Here is an 18,738-nt window from a genome sequence, read left to right on the forward strand (position 1 = left end):
AAAAAAAAAGCCAACTGTCAGGCACTTACACTACTTCTAAATAAGGCCACATTCTGAGGTGCTGGGGATTAAGACTCCAACATACTCTTTTCTTGTGGGACACAATTCAATTCCTGGCAACATCAAATTTCAATTCCTAGGTAAGTGCCTCGTGTCAAAAAAGTCTATGATTTTTAGACTTAAACATTTTTTAAGTGTAAAGGTGGGTTTTTTAAATTATTACATGTAACAGTAGGCATAAATTTTTATTTAGGGAATCACAGGTGATTGTTTTTCACTGCCCATCAAGGTTGCCTTAGTTCCTCCAAAGTTTGAATCAAAACTCATCTTCAGGATAGCCCTTTTATTTTATCTCATTAAAATTTATTTATTTTTGAGAGATCTAGCATGAGCAGGAGAGGGGTGGAAAGAGAGGAAGAGAGAGAATCTCAAGCAGGCTCCATGCCACCAGCATGTAGCCCTACACAGGGCTCAAACTAACAAACCAAGAGATCATGTCTTGAGCCAAAATCAAGAGTTGACTGGTAACCAACTAAGCCACCCAAGTGCCCCAGGATAGCCCCTTTAAAAAGAATGTCTTCTTTTTAAAAACTGGAAATATCTTGTGTAAGTTTGCAGGCTTCAACATATTGATTTATGTAAGGTGCTTTGTTTTATTTTGTTTAAATGTTTTATTTGGAAGTAATCACAGATTCATGGGAAATTATCAAGGAAGTACAAAAAAGTGACATTAACCCTTCCCCAAGTTTCCCCCATCTTTTATAATTATAGTACAATATAAAGCAATTTATACCCACCGATGCGATGTGGGTATAGAGTTATTTTTATCACACATGTAGATTCATGTAACCACTACCTCCATCAGGATACAAACCTATCCACCCACACAAACATTCCCTCATGCTCCTTCTTTAAACTCACATCCACCCCACCACCACAAATCTGTTTTCCATCACCCTAATTTTTTCATTTCAAGAATGTTATATAAAGATAATTGGTGAGGGAACATAAGGCAGGCTGACACCCTGCAAACCAACCCCCATTTCTGAGGAGGGATATGCGCCATTCCTCAGGCACTCCTAGCTGCCCAAGAACAAGGGGAGGGACAGAAAACAAATGGTTAAATACTGGTTTATAAATATCTTATCAGTAGCCATCAGAACTCCCTACTATCATAATGATAATGTTATGCTGGAGGGAAAAACAAAGTTAGCTTGATAATAGCTAGGCTTCTGGTAATCTGTGAGTCTTCTTTAGCATACAAAGTCCCGTTAGGACACTTCCCTCCTGACTTTATCTCCCCCAACTCCATAATATATAACCAGTCACTCTTCACAACCCCAGTGCCGCTCCTTCTGCCCACAGGTCCTGTCCCTGTGCTTTAGTAAAATCACCTTTTTGCGCCAAACACATCTTCAAGAATTCTTTCCTGGCTATCAGCTCTGAACCCCCATGACCCCCAAACCCCATCAATAATCATATAATCATATAACTAGACAGCATATAAACTTGGTTTTTATCACTGAACATTAGTCTCTGGATCCATCCAAGTTGTCTGAGTATCAACAGGTATTCCTTTTTATCGATGAGTACAATGCCTGATATCAGTGTACCATAGTTTAACATTTAACCTACAGACGCACATTAGAGTTATTTTGCAGTTTGGCTGTCACAAACAGGCAACAGCTTTGAGTCATTATTAACAACTGTGTACAACTTTTTGTGTAAACATAGGTTTTCATTTCTCTGAGATAAATGCCCAGGAGTATAGCTGATGGGTTATATGTAAAATGCATATTCAATGTTTTTTATTAAAATTTTAGTTAGCGTATTTAGTGCAATGTTAGGCGACAAGCTGCATTGAGAACAGTGTATTATCACTGAATGGAAGTTACGCCATTCTGCAATGCATGTGGAGAGGTGCTTAAGAGCACTTGTAATAAAGATGTTTCTAAGAATGCTAAAAGCATGAAATAAAAATCACACACACATACATACATACCCTATGCTCAATCCTCAGTTGCCATGTCAAGCTGCAATTCTTTTAATTGAGCTTATTTTATCTCCATTTGAATATGGACACACTGATGACTTCCTGATGGTATACTTTTCTACCTAAAGACTTTGGGATCTAATTTCTTCAAGCAGTTTACATTAGGGTCTTCTGAATATGAACTGAGTTTAAATCATATTCATTTCAAAACCAGCACACCCAAGACTAATACAGACTTTGAGGATATGCCAATACCTAAGATGTTTTTTTTTTAATTAAAACAAAAAAGTTAGGTCTTTCATACTTATAGCAGCTACATCTTATAGTTCTTTCCACAGATCAAATGAATAATTCTGTGAGTAAAACAAACAGCATAGTTATTTGATGAGGCATCTCCAATGATGTGGGTCTGCAAAAAGAGCCCATCAGGATAGACCTCAACTTCAGCCTTCTGTTTTACCTCTCTGAGGTAACACTTCCTCATCATAGAGTGCTCCTCTAGGTCACACTTATACACAGTGGCCATAAAACCCTACAATTCCCTCATGTATGACATGTCCTTCTAGAGAAAGACTGGATTTTCCTGCTTGGACTTCCCTGTGACTTGCACCGGGTGAGATGTTTGTAAGCAATGAGGAGTTTAGAAGAAAGCTCATGAGGAAACAAAATATCATTTTTTGACAGCTTCTTCAAATGAGATAATCACTTCCAAGGTGTCTAGGCTAGACTATTGTTTCTCCTACTTTCAAGAAAGAGGCAGCTACTTATGACAACCAAGAGGATGAAAGATAATCTGTGCATTCATAGTTCTCACTCTTTCCCCACACAAATGTGGGAAAAATGTGTCTACTTCAGATGCCAGAGTCCCACTCTTTCTCCATAAGAACACTAACTTCAAAAAAAAATCCCTACTGAGGTTGCACACTCCATCAGCTCTACAGTTCCACTGTCTTTATTATAAAATTCTGAACTGGAATTAGATCATACACTCTGTTGGCAAGAGATATGGCGGCAGTAGCCATAGGAGCTCCATGTTAGAAGCATGTCCAGAAGACACGTTTTATACAGTGTCTCAAATGAGGCACCTACACTGGATCCAACATATTTCATATTTGCCTTGTCTTGAAATAGAAGAGGACTTTAACTAAAACTCTGCCAACTGGAATCTACTAATATGCAAATCTTCCAAGAGCAAAATCAGCAGCTGGGATCAATGATAAACTGCTTGAGATGGATGAACTCTGAATCTGAAAAATAAAAGTGCTGTATCTACATCACTAGTGTTCATTGTGGAATTCACAGAGGGAATTCCATTCCCACACAGAAATAAATGATCTTTTGCCAGAGGCCCACTCCGGCTGGTGCAGGGCTCCCTGAAGGGGTAGTGGCGGACAAGAGCAATGAAGAGACACTCACGCAGCCCAGTTTCTTAATTGGCCCAGCCTGCCATTCTTCTCCTCTGTATTTCTTCTTTTTATCTCCTATCTCGCCAGGTCTTGGGCCTTTATTTTTAGACTTATGACATCAAAAAGTGGAATTTTTACACATAATTCTCAGTAATAAAGATGCTTTGAAAAGGGTGCAGATGCAGGTTCTACAGAGGGATTTCTTCAGAACTATTCTAATTACAATGAGGTAACTTACACATCATAGGAGAACAGGATATTCTCAGGGAAAAGCAGATAACATACACATTTGTTTGAACAGGTAGTAAATCTTACAACTAAGAAGATAGCAGGATGTTTTCAGTGAGAAGCAGATAGCAAACACATTTTATAATAATGATGCTAAAATTCAGTCACAGACAGGGCTAGGAGGCATTCTATTTGGCTCCCAAGAGGAAGAATACATTCGTGATGGTTAGTAAGTAAACCTTTTGTCAACCTTGTTCTTTGATGTTGAAGATGTAAGCGCCATAGGCATCCTAGACCAGCCGGCCTTTGCATATGAGTTTAAATTGTAACTACTCTTACCTATCCTCACAATGGGCACCAAATTAGCATATGTATGCGCAGTAACTTGTGCCTGGCTCTTGTTTGTTTCTATTTCCTAAGTTAGGCTTTCTCTCCAGACCAGGGTAAACATTATTCTTGTGTTCTTTAACCCCCTTTATTTCCATGTCTTAAGTTTGTGAAGCTCAATAGAAGAGCCTTTTGACAAACATCTGCAGTGCCTTTTTTAACTTCCTCTTTATAGAGGTGGGAATATGCTTCTCCCCATGAGGTTTCTGGGGAATATCAGTCTGATTTGGAACATTTTGAGGCCTAATCAATAGCAACAGGCTTAATTTTACATGAGCAATCGTTTACAGAAGGAGATGCCAGCTTCCACCCCTGTGGCAGGAGCCATGCTATGTCTACCATTTCCTTACTGTGACCCTGTCATCCCGCAAGGCCGGTGCGGCTCCCAGCAATCTTTTTTTTTTCTTTCAAGCTAAGTTTTCTTTATTTTTTTTTTCATTTTAAGTAGGCTCCATACCCAATATGAGGCTTGAACTTACAACTCAGATATCAAGAGTCACACGCTGTATTTGTAATGCCCAGAACTCGGGAGTCCCCCAGAAATGAACCACCAGAGTCCAGAGTCAAAGCCAAAAAGCAAGGGTCATTTATTGCAGGTTCAAACCCTGGCCTCTGCTCATTCCAAGCTGGTGGAACAGAGAGAGCCAGAGAGCCCCGAACAAAGGTGGGGTAGGACTTTTATGAGTTGGGGAAGGGGGAGTTACAGGAAATTGTGACATAGGTACAGTGATTCAATTATTATTATACAATATTATTGACAGCAGGTTTATCCAATTACAACATTTAGAGTGTTAACCAATCACAGAGTAGGCCCAGGACCCAGGACCCTCACGTAGGGTGTAACTAGCCTTAGGCAATAACTGATCTAGGCCTGCCCTTAGGAATGTTAAGGGTATTACAAGGGTGGTCCCTCTTGCCTTGGGCAATGTGTAACCACCTAATAGTTCTGGAGACACTGACCTTTAGACCTAGTTTAGAGGGGAAACTTAAAGCCTGTCATGGCGTCTACCAGGTTCAGACTCCTGTTCTTACATACTGACTGAGCCAGCCAGACATCCCTCAAGCTAAGAAGTTCTGACATCCCTGGTACAACAAATTTAGTACAAATTCAGTAATCTTAATATAATTGAGTAGTTTATAAATAAAAATATGTTATAAATTAATAAGAATACTACTGTTAAACTTTCCATATGAATAAAAATACAAATAAGAAAACATATTGATATCAGAAAGATTCTTAGTGATCATATAATTCAATTGTGTAATGTTGACAAATGATGACAAAAAGTGACAGATGGTGATATCCCTCCCTACTGCATACAGTTTTTACCCAAAAACATCAGTCCCTCTAAATTATCAACTTTTCTACATTATATTAAAACTCACTAAAATAATTCATATCTGTGACATAGCTATACCTGTATAAAAGCCTAAAGAGACTCCTTTGGGTTATAACATTTAACATTCTCTCTTTATCAATTATTACATTCATGTTCCCTATTTCAACTGTCAATTGCTTGCACACTTTACTTCTAGCCCCCATGAATATATCTACTAATTTGGGACACCTATGCTACAGCCATAACCCAGCAGTAGAAACAAATTATCATAATTTGTATGACTCAGGAAAAACTTAATGCTTCTACAAATTAGAAGGGATCATTTTAGAAGCAAAAAGTAGTTTTTACAAAAAGAATAATATCTGAGTACAACCCAAACAATCAGACTTTCCTCAGGTGAAAAGATTCCTTTATAAGGGTGAATATTCATACTATGTTTTGTCACTGTTCCAGAAGGATATAGATAAATATAAGAAGAAATTAAAGTATAACCCCAAGAAATAGAAAGGGGATTACCTAGATTATAGATAATCCCTTAAAACATGAAGATTTTATAATTATTTGAACTGGTGTTTTCTGCTCAGTCATGAAGACCAACCAAGTTCAAGGTGTACAATCAGAAATGATGTGATTGAACAGTTTAATAAAGGGAGCCATTTTAAAGAGGAAAAACCTGCCAGGTTGTAGTTATAAGCATATAAAAGTGTAACTACAAACGGAGAACAACAGAAGTCAACATGAAGAAGGGGACGGAAAACACCATATCAAAGTCACAGTGATACTAGGCAGTCAAGAAGGCAGAGACACAGCTGAACATCTAAGGCGTGCGTCTTTACCTGGTTATTTGCACCTGGTGCTGTCTCTTCCTCCACGTGAAACTGACTCAACACTAACCAGTGTGTAATTTCATTCTTTGTTTTATGTTTATTTACTTTGAGAGAGAGACAGAGACAGAGACAGAGGATGAGTGGGAAAAGGGCAGAGAGAGAGAGAGAGGGAGACACAGAATCCAAAGCAGGCTCCAGGCTCTGAGCTGTCAGCACAGAGCCTGATGTGGGGCTATGACTCACAATCTGCGAGATCATGACTTGAGCTGAAGTTGGACACCCAACTGACTGAGCCACCCAGGAGCCCCTGTAATTACATTCTTGAAGGAATTAATTCTCATACCTCCTGATTGTGTTAACACCACAATAAAAGATAACAATCTCTATGGACTTCTAACCAAATCCAAACTATGAAGAAAATTTTGAAGATACCATTCATCTTTTGTCATCTAAGATTCATTTTTTCCTCCATAACTTTCTCATGGCGTTTTTCACTTCTGCATTCCTCAGTGTATAAATCAGAGGATTGATCAAAGGTGTTCCAAGTGTATAAAACACAGCTATCATCTTATCCATAGGGAAGGTGGTTGCAGGACGTGTGTATATAAATATGCAAGGACCGAAGAACAAGATGACCACAATGATGTGAGAGACACAAGTGGAGAGGGCTTTTCTCCTCCCTTCAGCACTGTGGTTTCTCAGAGAATACAAGATGTTAACATAGGAGCACATCAGCATGACAAAACTCAGTGTACAAATGGCTCCACTATTGGACACCAAGAGTAGATTGATTTTGTAAGTGTCTGTACAGGCAAGTTTCAACAAGGGCTGCAAGTCACACAAATAGTGATCGATCACATTGGGACCACAAAAGGGTAAACTCAAGGCCAAAAAAATTTGAGCTAAGGAATGTACACAAGACCCCACCCAGGCCATAGCCACCAACACAGCACAGACCCGTCGATTCATGATAGTTGTATAGTGCAGGGGCTTACAGATGGCCACATAGCGGTCAGCGGCCATGAGAATAAGAATGAAGATCTCCAGGCAGCCAAAGAAATGGAATGAAAAGACTTGTATCATGCACTCACTGAAAGAGATAGTGTTCCTCTTCAAAAGGGCATCCACGATCATTCTAGGGGCTACAGAAGTACAGAAACAAGTGTCAGATACAGATAGGTGGAAAAGGAAGAAGTACATTGGACTCCCGAGTGTCCGGCTGGTCTTGATAGTAGTTACAATCAGAAAGTTACCCAGCAGTGTTCCCAAATAGAAAAGCAAGAAAGTGACAAACACTATTTTCTTTTGAACAGGATCCTGGGTCAACCCAAGGAGAATGAACTCAGTCACATTATTATTCAGCTGCATGACTTCATGAATGAGGAGAAAGCTGAGTGTGAAGTGGTTGATCTAAAAAAAAAATTAATTCATGGTGTGATGTGTGATATTATGGGCTATTTAAAGAAAAAAAAACATTCCTCATCATGAACATTTAGGGGTTGCTTCTTATAAGTCACTTTAACACATTGTTCCTCAATTTATGACTATTCGTAAGGTCTTTATAAGTTTCAAACAAGTTTTTGAAGGTTATACTTTCCTATAACACTCTTTAGATACAATCCTTTGTAGCATTTAAATGATTCTGATTAACTTGGACAATTCGATGAATACAAAGTGAAAAGACATGGTTCAATGTTATTATTAACTTCATTATTTTTTCATGTTTAATAAATCTTCAGGCACATGTTGTGATGGTGTATCACCTGGCATTTTGGATATATTTGACTGCTGTTGGAGGTTCATGATATAAATATAAAACCACACCCCACTTTCATCCCATAAAGAACACCTTTATGCATATATTTATCACCATATATTTGTTATACATATCTATAGAAATGTATATTTTTATATAATATATAATATGTTCCCCTTCACAGAACACTCACTCCCAGGTATTACAACTTGAAAAGAGGAACAGGAAATATATCCTGTAAATATTATACTATTACCTTGAAACACCCATATGATATTTAGCATTTTACATACACTAATGCAGATAAGCGATAAAATGTCCTTTGATAGTTAATAATCTCTCAAATATCTGTATTTCTATTTTCCCCCTTCCGTTTCTGAAAAGCTTCCCTTAGAGAACCCCAAATTCCTGAGATTACATATAAATGAAAGAGGGTATTATTCCTCAAGAGTTCATGTTTACAGTAATCCAAATTTAGCTTAAGCACTTTGGATCTGAGATCATTTGCAATGATCTCACCAGGCAATTCATGTATGAGCAGATCATGACTGTAATCCCCAGTAGTTTCTGTACAATCCAGGTGCTGAAAATTCCATGTCTTTTAACAGAGTGAAGACTCAGAAGAAGGAAGGAGATATAAATAAGAGGAATAGTAAATAAATAATAACTGACTTCATTCAATTATTTTTTCTGTTCTGACAAAGTCAATGATCATTCAACTTTAAAATTTCATTCTATTCAAATGAAGACTTCTTTTTTCAAATTTGGGAGGGGAAAAGATTACCACTGGCTTCACATTCAAGAACAAAATCTTTTCTCTAGCTCTTTTCTGTCAAAAAAATTTTGAAAGGGACTCTACATGCAAGTAAAAATATAAACTTAAATGTGATGTATTTAATATAACTTGGAAGACGTATGTATCCCATTGTGTTTCTCCTCAAACTCATCCATACTTTCAATACTCTGTCTTGAAAGTTGTGAGCTTCCAAATGACAGATGGACTAAATAGAAAAAAATTTTAATGTATTTGCTTCTCTCCCTTGGTAAGGTTTCTTCTCCCCAACATACTTGAAATGTAACTTATCTTCTACCAAACCAAAAACTACTTTCAGGATGGGGCAACTGTGTGTCTTAGTCAGTTGGATATTTGACTCTTGGTTTGGCTCAGGTCATGATTTACAATTTGAATTCAAGACCCACATCAAGCTGTGGACTGCCTGCTTAGGCAAGAGACAGCTTGGGATTCTCTCTTTCTGCTCCCCCCACCTCAAAAATAAATATACTTAAAATAAATATACTTAAAAAGAGCTACTCTCAGGAAAGTGTCTGATGAAGTTATTTACTTTAGAACTCCTGATTTTTTAAAAATTCTCTCTGGACTATGTAGTCTTTGGCAAAGATCTTAAACCACAAGGGAAATGAGTCTTTGTGCCATAGTCAATAAAATAAGCTCATTCTTTCCTTATTCATTTGAAAGATTGATCCATCAAAAAATATTTGTACTTGAAAATATAGCCCATGATTGTGACCACTCTTTTGAGTGTATGGTTTTGGTTTGTATGTTATTAATCCCTTCAGACTATTTCTAAAACAAAATTATTTACACATATGGACATGTATTTTTAAGATAAATTAAGAATCAGAAGGTACCTGGATGGCTCAGTTGGTTAAACATCTGACTCTTGATTTCTGCTCAAGTCATGATCCTAGGGTCCAGGGACCAAGCTCTGTGACAGGATCCTCAATGAGCATATTCTCTCTCTCTCTCTTCTTTGCTCCTGCCCCACTTGCATTCTCTCTCTCTCTAAAAATAAAAAAAAAGAGTCATAAATACATATGGTTTCATTAGTTTGTTAATAACAGGGAGTTCTAATCAAATATTTATCAAGAGTTTAATCAATAATCTTCTTCCTTCCTGGAATGTCATATCATTTCCAGCTACTTCAATTGTCTCAAAATTTCAGGACCCAAATGCTAAGAAATCTCCTTGGAAGGCCTTCAGTAATTATTTTGTGAAAAGAGAAACTATTACTCCTTTTCCCCAATGCCACCCTTTATAGCTGTTCTCACAATGTTACGTACCATGCTTAAATTCTATTGCATGAGCGCTCTCTTTAGCTTCTTTCTTGGAATTAGAATCTTTGAAAACTATTTACTATCAGGATTTTGTTCCGCATAGTTCCAAACCCAAGGACTTGTACCGTGTAGGTACTTAGTATTTTTAAATTAAAATTTCTAAAATTACTTCTTAAATGATAATATTTATCTGATTATTTTGTACTATGCTGATTAAAAAACATATTCACATCATCAGTCTACTGTGGCCTTCCATCTGTTATGTATGACAGACAGATAAACATGCTCCAAATTTATAAATCCATGAAGAAGGCTGAGATCAATTTTTTTAAATGAGTAAATGTGGACTAGGAGATGTTGTATTCTGAAGAGCACCGCACACCCACGTAAGATTTTGGGACTCAGACATCCATAAAAATAATCCTCTTAAACATTAGCATTTTTAAATGAATCTTTAACCCGTACAGCAGTCAAGGAGAACCTTACATTTTTCATATCTTCCTGCAACTGGTGCATGTTTTTGTCCATGTTTTTGTGGATGACCATTTCTCCATTTTTTCCAAAGTCATGTTAACACCCTTCTTCTGTTTCTCCAAGGAATCTGACACAAAACTGGGTTGCAATATTGTGGAGACAAAATGACACTAGTACAATAGCACATCTTCTAGTAACTACTGTACTTACCTCAACTTTTCAAACAAGTTGAGCCAACTTTAGAATGGCTACATTTGTCAGAACAATAATGAACAAATTGCATGTTGGGTTTGAAGATAACAGAGAAGACCTGAAAGGCACATAAGAAAACAAAGAATAGACAAGAGTAGAATATAGACAGTCAGGTGGATCATTCTATACTAAAAATCCATTTTACTGCACCAGCCATGGTGAGAACCACTGCTTTCCTTGAGGGCTTTCTTCAACTACCCAACCCTCCCTGAATCGGTTACACTAGACTTCCATCTTTGAGAGAATTCTTCCACTCATTTCTATGCAAAATCCACCATTTTCTGTGGGAAGGATAACAGGTTGTCCTCAGATTCTTTATCCTTTAAATTCCCAAACTGAAAAAAGGATAAAATGAAACCCTCCCACATATATGGTGCATTGTTTCAGTTTCATCGTTTTGTTTTGTGTATAGCAAATTAAACTCTTACAATCTTATTTCGGAAACACACAAAGAGTAATAATTCTATACTGTGATGTACGATTCTCCATTTAAAACTGTCACTTGGAGGTGGGAAAGCAGCATTCTCCAGAAGCTGTCAGGGTCACTGTCTCTATTGACCTTTCCTCTAATTTCTCGCCAGGCATGCATAAGCTTTTCTAACTTTGTTTTTCTAATGTTTTTATTTATTTTTGAGAAAGAGAGAGAGAGAGCATGAGCAGAGGAGGGTCAGAGAGAGAAGGAGTCACAGGATCTGAAGACAGGCTCCAGGCTCTGAGCTAGTGGTCAGCACAGAGCCTGGCGCTGGGCTCAAATCCACCAACGGTGAGATCGTGACCTGAGCCGAAGTCGGACACTTAACCAACTGAGCCACCCAGGCGCCCCAACTTTTCTAACTTTAAAATCCTTCCTGAGGACTTATCCTACTCAGCTACCTTCTGTAAAAAGCAATTTGTGAACTTTTCTACATTCTGCCATCTCAAGAAACTATTAAGATATAAATTCATCCTTCTATCCCTACACAAAAATGAAAAGCCACACATAGGTTTTCACATACCTGATACTCATAAAATATTTGTTGAGTTTCAAAGATGATTTTATTCCAATGCTTCTATTAAATTTAATTATTTGCTATATTAACAGCAAATTTTGAAAAAAAAATTTTTGTCATGCTCCTTTTTCAGAGGAAGTATAGGCAATAGTCCAAGATATATGGAAATATATTTTTAAGTATGTTGGATTATTCTATAACTATGCCTCTCTGAGTATCAATATATAAGTAATCTGTCCCTTATCTGTTAGGACAGTGAAAATTATTAGTGTCGAATATTTCCATCCCTATTTGAAAGCAGCCTTCCCACAGAACACTGAAAAAATGATGCCCTTTCAGTATCCCAGAAGAAATATCTTAAGACATAATGATATAAAATATTAGCACCCGAGAGAATTCTATTCCTTAAAGCTTTCCTTTCTTTGTTAATCAGAAACATCTTAGGTGTTGTAATACATTTAACTTTTGGTTCATCCATTTAGTCCATAGAAGAATAAATTAGCCCTCCCAGACTCAGCAACCAAGTACAGACAAAAATTAGGTGGTATTAGGTGCCTCGGGCTGACCAAAGATACAGAGAAAAAATAGGAAAATACAAATGAATGGCACTAAAGAATAGCAGAAGAAAAAACTGTCCTTGGCAAAAGAGAACGTGGGTCTCCAAGAAACTACTGTAATCCCACTCAGTGACCTTACTTACCTTTCTGCTTTAGGAGATGAGATTTTCTAGCTCTTGTAATTTATTTGCAAGTACAATCCAGGGAAGGCAGTATGGTGTCTTGAAAACAGAGGTTCTGTTCTGGGTGCTATTGCCATCCCCCAACAAAGACCCATAGATTTGTAGTAAATGATCTGAGGATTCAGGATGTATACTGAATCAATATCTCATGGTTTTTTTTTTTTTCAAATTTATTTCCATTGGTTTTGCTGACCAGTGTTAGTAAAATTACATTTACAAAGGAACTTATTTTATTAAAATAATTTTACTTCACCAAATATATATAGAATGCTTTTTATACACTATCTTTTCATTTACCCAACTATTCCATGAAGTAGTATTAATAATGACATATTGTGTGAAAAAAAACCACCTAAAACTCATGGAAGTGAAGCAGCTTGTCAAGTTTCAAATTTAGTAATTCAATGTAGAGATCTCTTTTAATGACTCTCTTTTTCATAGTTTTCCTCATTCCACACATTTTCCTGTCACCAGCCAAATTGAAAACTAGGAAGTAATAGAAAGTGATGACAAAGAAAATTTCTAATGGCTAACAATGATATCTCAGTGGAGGCATTTATAAGTAATAGTAAAGCAATGAAAAAAGCTTGAAATACAGGTGGCCATACAATATACAAGTGAAAATGCTCACTAGGCACTTGGAATTTTTTAAAATATGAATTTCAAGTTAGGACTATAGAAGTAGATGTTGGTATTGTTACTAGTAAATGATAGTTTAAACCAAGAAACTGGGTGAGGTTGCACCCTCCCCCTTGCCCTGCAAAAAAAAAAAAAATCATGTAGATAATGTGGAGAAGTGAGCCAGCTACAACATGAAGGGTTATATCAACATTTAAATGAATACCTGAAGACCTCTTAAGAAGCACATTTAAATAATGAGTAAAATCATGAAAGACTGCTGATATGGAAGCCAAAGGACTAGATGTTCAGGAAGAAATGAGTGTGTTTTCTGCATTAAAAGGCCACCTGAGCCTAAAACTCAGATGAGCTAATTCTAATTCAATTAGAATTAGAAAATTCTAATTGAAATGATCAGTTACTGAGAAATTAAAAATACTAAAATTTTGCATGAGAACTAGAAACCAAGAAAGAATTCCTTTTTTATTCCTCAATTTCTTCACACATTCCATAAATTTTATTTATTTATTTATTTTTAAGTAGGCTCTACACCCAACATGGGACTTGAATTCATGCCCCTGAGATCATGAGTTGGATGCTCTAACAACTGAGCCAGCCATGTACCCCAAGTTCCATAAACTAAATATTCATTAAGGATGGGAAACACAACTATCTTATTCTCCACCAAATCTACTAGTAAACATTTATAATAGAGCTGCTCAATAGTATGCTTTAAATAGTAATGAATGAATAAGTAAAACAAATAAACCAAATTGAAAAAGAATTTGGGTGATAATTTATAATTACTTCTTCTGGAGTGCCTGGGTGGCTCAGGTGGTTAGGCATGTGACTTCAGCTCAGGTCATGATCTCATGGTTAATGAGTTCAAGCCCCCCATGTAGCTCTGTGCTGACAGCTCAGAGCCTGGAGCCTGCTTCAGATTCTGTGTGTGTGTCTCTCTCTCTGCCCCTCCCCCACTCGTGCTCTGTCTCTCTCTCTCTCTCAAAAATCAATAAATGCTATAATTACTTCTTCTGAAAAATTACCTGCATGGTGGTAGATGAAATAAGTTGAAGAGATTCTTTCTGACCTACTATAAAACTATTAATTTGGAAGGACAGAAGATGGGAGTGAGGTCAGGTTTTGAGACACAACAAATACTTCTCTAGGCATCCCTTCAGTTTTGTGCCTCAGTGGCACTTAGAATCAATAGCACTGAGACATTGAACCCCACTGAACATCAAAAGGGACCTTGAAAACGTCAGGCTGTCCTCATACTGGAGTGTGACATTTATTCATGACGTGGTATGAATTGTAGCATCATAAGAAAGGCCTTTGGTGGACATCTGTTGTTTTGCTGAAATATATGTAACACTTCTGCAGATACACTTTGCCTGCCTCATAGCAATGTACTATAAAAACTGTCTAAGTGGACCCTGATTGATTCTTCCTGACAAGAGTCCATTCTCATTCTTTGAATGAACACTGGCTTTCCTCTGAGGACCCACAGTATAAGAGTTATGAGTAGTGTTATTTCCCAAGGTATGATTCCTATGTATATGACTCCTATGTGGTGGATGAAAAAGCATTTCCCCTGTTGTAGTAACTGGGACAAAAATCTATTAGCCAATGATAGAACTCGAAACTTTTGTTCAGACTATTGAGAAAAGTCATTATTTTTTTAAATAGTATCTGGTGTAGAGACGCAGAACTCTTGCCTATGATCTTGTCATAAGTGGAGAGAGCCTGATGGAAAATGGAGCCAGCATGTAAGCAAACAAAATCAGTAGATAAGCTGAAGAAACTTGTTTGTATCATAACTTTTCAACTAGAAAAGTTTCCAAACTGCTTTACCATCTTTTATTTTACTCACTTTATGTTATTGATTACTAACACTTATTTAAATAATATAATGAATATATGTAAACCTAACTTTATCCCAAGATCTAAATTATTATGATAATTAAATTGATTTTAGCTCATTCCTTATCTTGTGCCCTGTTTCACCCTAAGTTAACCCATATTCTGCTTTTCTCAATATATACTTATCTTGCTTCTTAAAAATAAAATGTCTTTATCGTATATATATATATATATATGTGTGTGTGTGTGTGTTAGTTTTTCCTGAGTTTGAATTTTAAACTATATGCAGCCTTCTAGAAATTGTTTTATGTTTTTATTCAACATTATATATGCTACCAAGTTTTGTATTGGCTTTTGAATGCAGTTGTAGATCATTTTTACTGTTGTATCATACTCTATTGTGTAATTATTTCAAAATGTGTTTGCCCATTAACAGGTCAATGAATATTTGACTAATATGAACAATAACTATGAACATTTACAAACGTCTTTTATGAGTGTAGCTTGAAGGATGTGACAATATTAAGCTTTACAAGATAATACCATACATTTCCACAAAGAATCCAGGAAATGCAATCTAACTATGTACTGAGAGAGAGAGAGAGATTGGAATATTTGTGAACAGATCTAATTCCTCCATTTGATAAGTGAAGAATTAAGAAGAAAATGTTCTATTTTGCTGTCCTTGTTTTAATTAAAAACATGGATAAATTTGTAATCCATACAGATCTGGGTCTATATTTTTCAATGCCAAGTTTAAAGTGTCAGTTGGTGAGAGTGCCTGGGTGGCTCATTCCATTAAGCATCCGACTTTGGCTCAGGTCATGATCTCACAGTTTGTGGGTTAGACCCCCATATCAGGCTGTGTGCTGACAGCTCAGAGCCTGGGGCCTTTGGATTCTGTGTCTCCCTCTCTCTCTGCCCCCTCCCACTCTTGCTCTGTCTCTCTGTCTCTGTCTCTCAAAAATAAACATTAAAAACTATTTAATGTCAACTGTTAGCAGTGTAATGGGACGGATGGTAGCTATACTTATGGTTAATGTAGTAAAAAGTATCAACTTGTCAAATCAAAGTTGTATTCCTGATATTAATGCAACATTGTGTGCCAACTGTGCTTAAATAAAGCAATGTCAATAATTAAGCATATTATCTATGCTATATTTCGGATAAAATTTTTAAGCTCTAAAATAGACTGATGTCTGTGAAGGGAAGAGATTTTCTATGAGGCAGAATTTTATTCATTAAACATTATTAAAAGGTGTGATCTAGAAAGTTGGATTCAAGGTGTATGATTGCACTTCATTAACAAGAAGCATAAATATAAAAATATTTCCATCTACTCCTACATAGCTGTATTAATTAAAGATGACTTACAGAGGTTAGGAGGAGCATGGTAATGAATTCTAGAATTGCATGATACCATAAAGTTCTTTGTTCCCTAGAATACAGCCTGGGTTCAAAAGTCCAGTCAAGTAGAATACGATCTTCTGTTCAGAAAATTAAAATGAGATGCATCATCTTTCCTCTTGATAGGTTGCAAAGTTCTTTAAATAGATGAACTTCCAGAATGTTGAGTCCTAAGTGGAACTGGTACCTTCTAATAGACTGCTTGTGGATACCTAAGGTTATAAAAATTTTTCTTAAAAGTGAAGAACTAACCTAATTAAAATAAATTTATCTTCATTCTATTTCATTATTTAAAAACCCAATCTGAAGAGGTAGTGGGGATAGATGAATAGGTAAAGCACAGAGGATCTGTAGGGCAATAAAAACAGTCTGTGTGACACTCTGATGATGGATATATGTCATTATACATCTGTCCAAACCCACAGAATGTACAACACTAAGTGCGAACTGTAAGGCAAACTGTGGATTGGGGTGATTATGAGGTGTCAGTGTCAGTTCATGTGCACCAAACATACGACTCCTGTAGGGGACGTTGATAATGAGGAGGCTGTGTATGGGAGGGGGGGGCAGGTAGTATAGAGGAAATTTCTCTGCCGTCCTTTTAGTTTTGCTGTGAACTTTAAAGTACTCTAAAAAAAATAAAGACTTTACTTTTTAGTTGTGCTCTCGCTCGCTCGCTCTCTCTCTCTCAAAAATAAACATTAAAAAAATTTCATGTCAGTTGTTAGCAATGTAATGGGACAGATGGTAGCTATACCCTTGGTGATATATAGTGATTTACTAGCTGATTATATAGACTTGAATATATATATGCCATGCTTTTAACTCAGGTGTAATTTGGGGGATCATGAGCTATACTAAGGCTATGACAACAATGTATTCTTTAAGTCAGCCTTACTTACAGATGCCATGGCTAGCCCTGCCTTTGGCTCACAACACAGGGAAGGAAAATGGGCATTCCCTGAGGCACACAGCAAACTATGGTCAATATCTCCTTCCAACATGGTCTCTTGGTCTCCAAGGCTGATGCAATGCTTTAATTATTGAAAATGTGTGGTGCCAAAACTACTTCCAAACTCACTGGCACGCACTTTTGTTTATCAACTCCCCAGTGACAGCCTATTGGAGCAGCCAATGGTTTCTTGGCAAGAAGCTTTGAAGCTGAATACTACTATGGAGCTACTGGAAAGGGCTCCTACTAGCAGGCCCCAATTCCCCCAACATAATAAAAGATTCTCTGAAGACATTACATCAGCCACCTTGAACGGTATCTCTGTCTCCAGTGCCCTGCCCAGTCATGAACTGCAACTGAGGCCTCTTTCCTTTCTGGCCACCCATGAGCCCATGCCAACTCCCTGCCTTTACACAGAACATCTTCCTGAGATCACAAAGCAAATGAAATTGCACAACTTTTTGTTCTTTGTTTACCTTAACATCTCATTGATATAGAAAGGAATTCTAATTTTTCTTCTTGCCTCACTCTAATTAGTAAAATTCTCTAATAGGATGAGCATAGTTTTGTAATATTTAAATTTTAATATTTAATTATGAAATGTTTAAATCTATTAAAGTATGAAAATTATCTCTTAAAATCATTTTTAATTTTTGTTTGGTTTGTTCATTTGTAGAGAATCATGAACAATGAAAATATTCCTAATGAAGTCCTCCAGTGAGTCAAAGAAAAAAATTTCCAGGATGGAGCAGAGAGGAGAAAGAAAGGAAAGAAAAGTTAAGATGTAGGAAATTGGATCAAGTTAGAAACACAGTCATTGAAGGAAAGGAAAATCAACTTTTCACACAACCATCTGGGGATGGTAAATGTCCTTTGTACCACTTCTGGTGCCCGTAAAGATTTCCAAAATGATCTCTCTGGATTGCTTCCCAGCAGGACATGCTACAAAATAAACTGACCTGTGGTTCCCAACTACTAACATAAGACTAAGTAATTAAAAATTGCCATGATTTCTATTCTTGCATGTTTTGATAAACTTGAAGCACACAAGGTATAATAAACAGATAATTTCTCAAACACCTTGGATCCTCATAAGCTGAGCCCTTATGAGAAATGTGGTTGGCTTTTCTTGATCATTCATGTCTTTACACAAATAACTTATAAGACTCGAATAGGTTCCCAAAATATAAAGCACAAACCCTTCTCCTTCCTTTAATTTAAAGAAAATTACCACTTTTACCATCCATTTTTTTCTTCTCACTTCTCCTCAATCCTTAACTTACCATTTGCTTAATCTTGTTATGAAAGCCTTTCATTTTGAACTTTCCTTGCATTCTTATTAGAAAAGCCTTCTCTACTGCAAAGTTGTCAAACACTCTTGCCATAGTTCCCTTACTATATGAACAGGTATTTTCTATTTAAATTTGTATG

At 36.7% G+C, this 18,738-nt stretch overlaps 1 protein-coding gene, 1 long non-coding RNA gene and 1 other non-coding gene across 3 annotated transcripts; 1 reads left to right on the forward strand and 2 right to left on the reverse strand.

The window, feature by feature from the left end:
* Positions 1 to 2,306: 2,306 nt before the first annotated feature.
* LOC115272901 lies at positions 2,307 to 2,435 on the reverse strand. Its single transcript, XR_003900547.1, has one exon. It is a non-coding gene; the product is annotated as a small nucleolar RNA SNORA18 (small nucleolar RNA).
* A 4,202-nt stretch (positions 2,436 to 6,637) lies between these two features.
* Positions 6,638 to 7,549, reverse strand: LOC115271705 (olfactory receptor 4C11-like). Its single transcript, XM_029914625.1, has one exon. The coding sequence runs from the start codon at positions 7,547 to 7,549 to the stop codon at positions 6,638 to 6,640; it is 912 nt and encodes a 303-aa protein (XP_029770485.1).
* Positions 7,550 to 14,459: 6,910 nt separating this feature from the next.
* Positions 14,460 to 18,323, forward strand: LOC115272340. The gene is made up of 2 exons (XR_003900376.1): positions 14,460 to 14,627; positions 17,984 to 18,323. It is a non-coding gene; the product is annotated as an uncharacterized LOC115272340 (long non-coding RNA).
* The last annotated feature ends 415 nt before the right edge of the window (positions 18,324 to 18,738 follow it).

This window comes from Suricata suricatta, chromosome 11 (assembly GCF_006229205.1).
Source record: "Suricata suricatta isolate VVHF042 chromosome 11, meerkat_22Aug2017_6uvM2_HiC, whole genome shotgun sequence".
NCBI classification, from domain to species: domain Eukaryota; kingdom Metazoa; phylum Chordata; class Mammalia; order Carnivora; family Herpestidae; genus Suricata; species Suricata suricatta.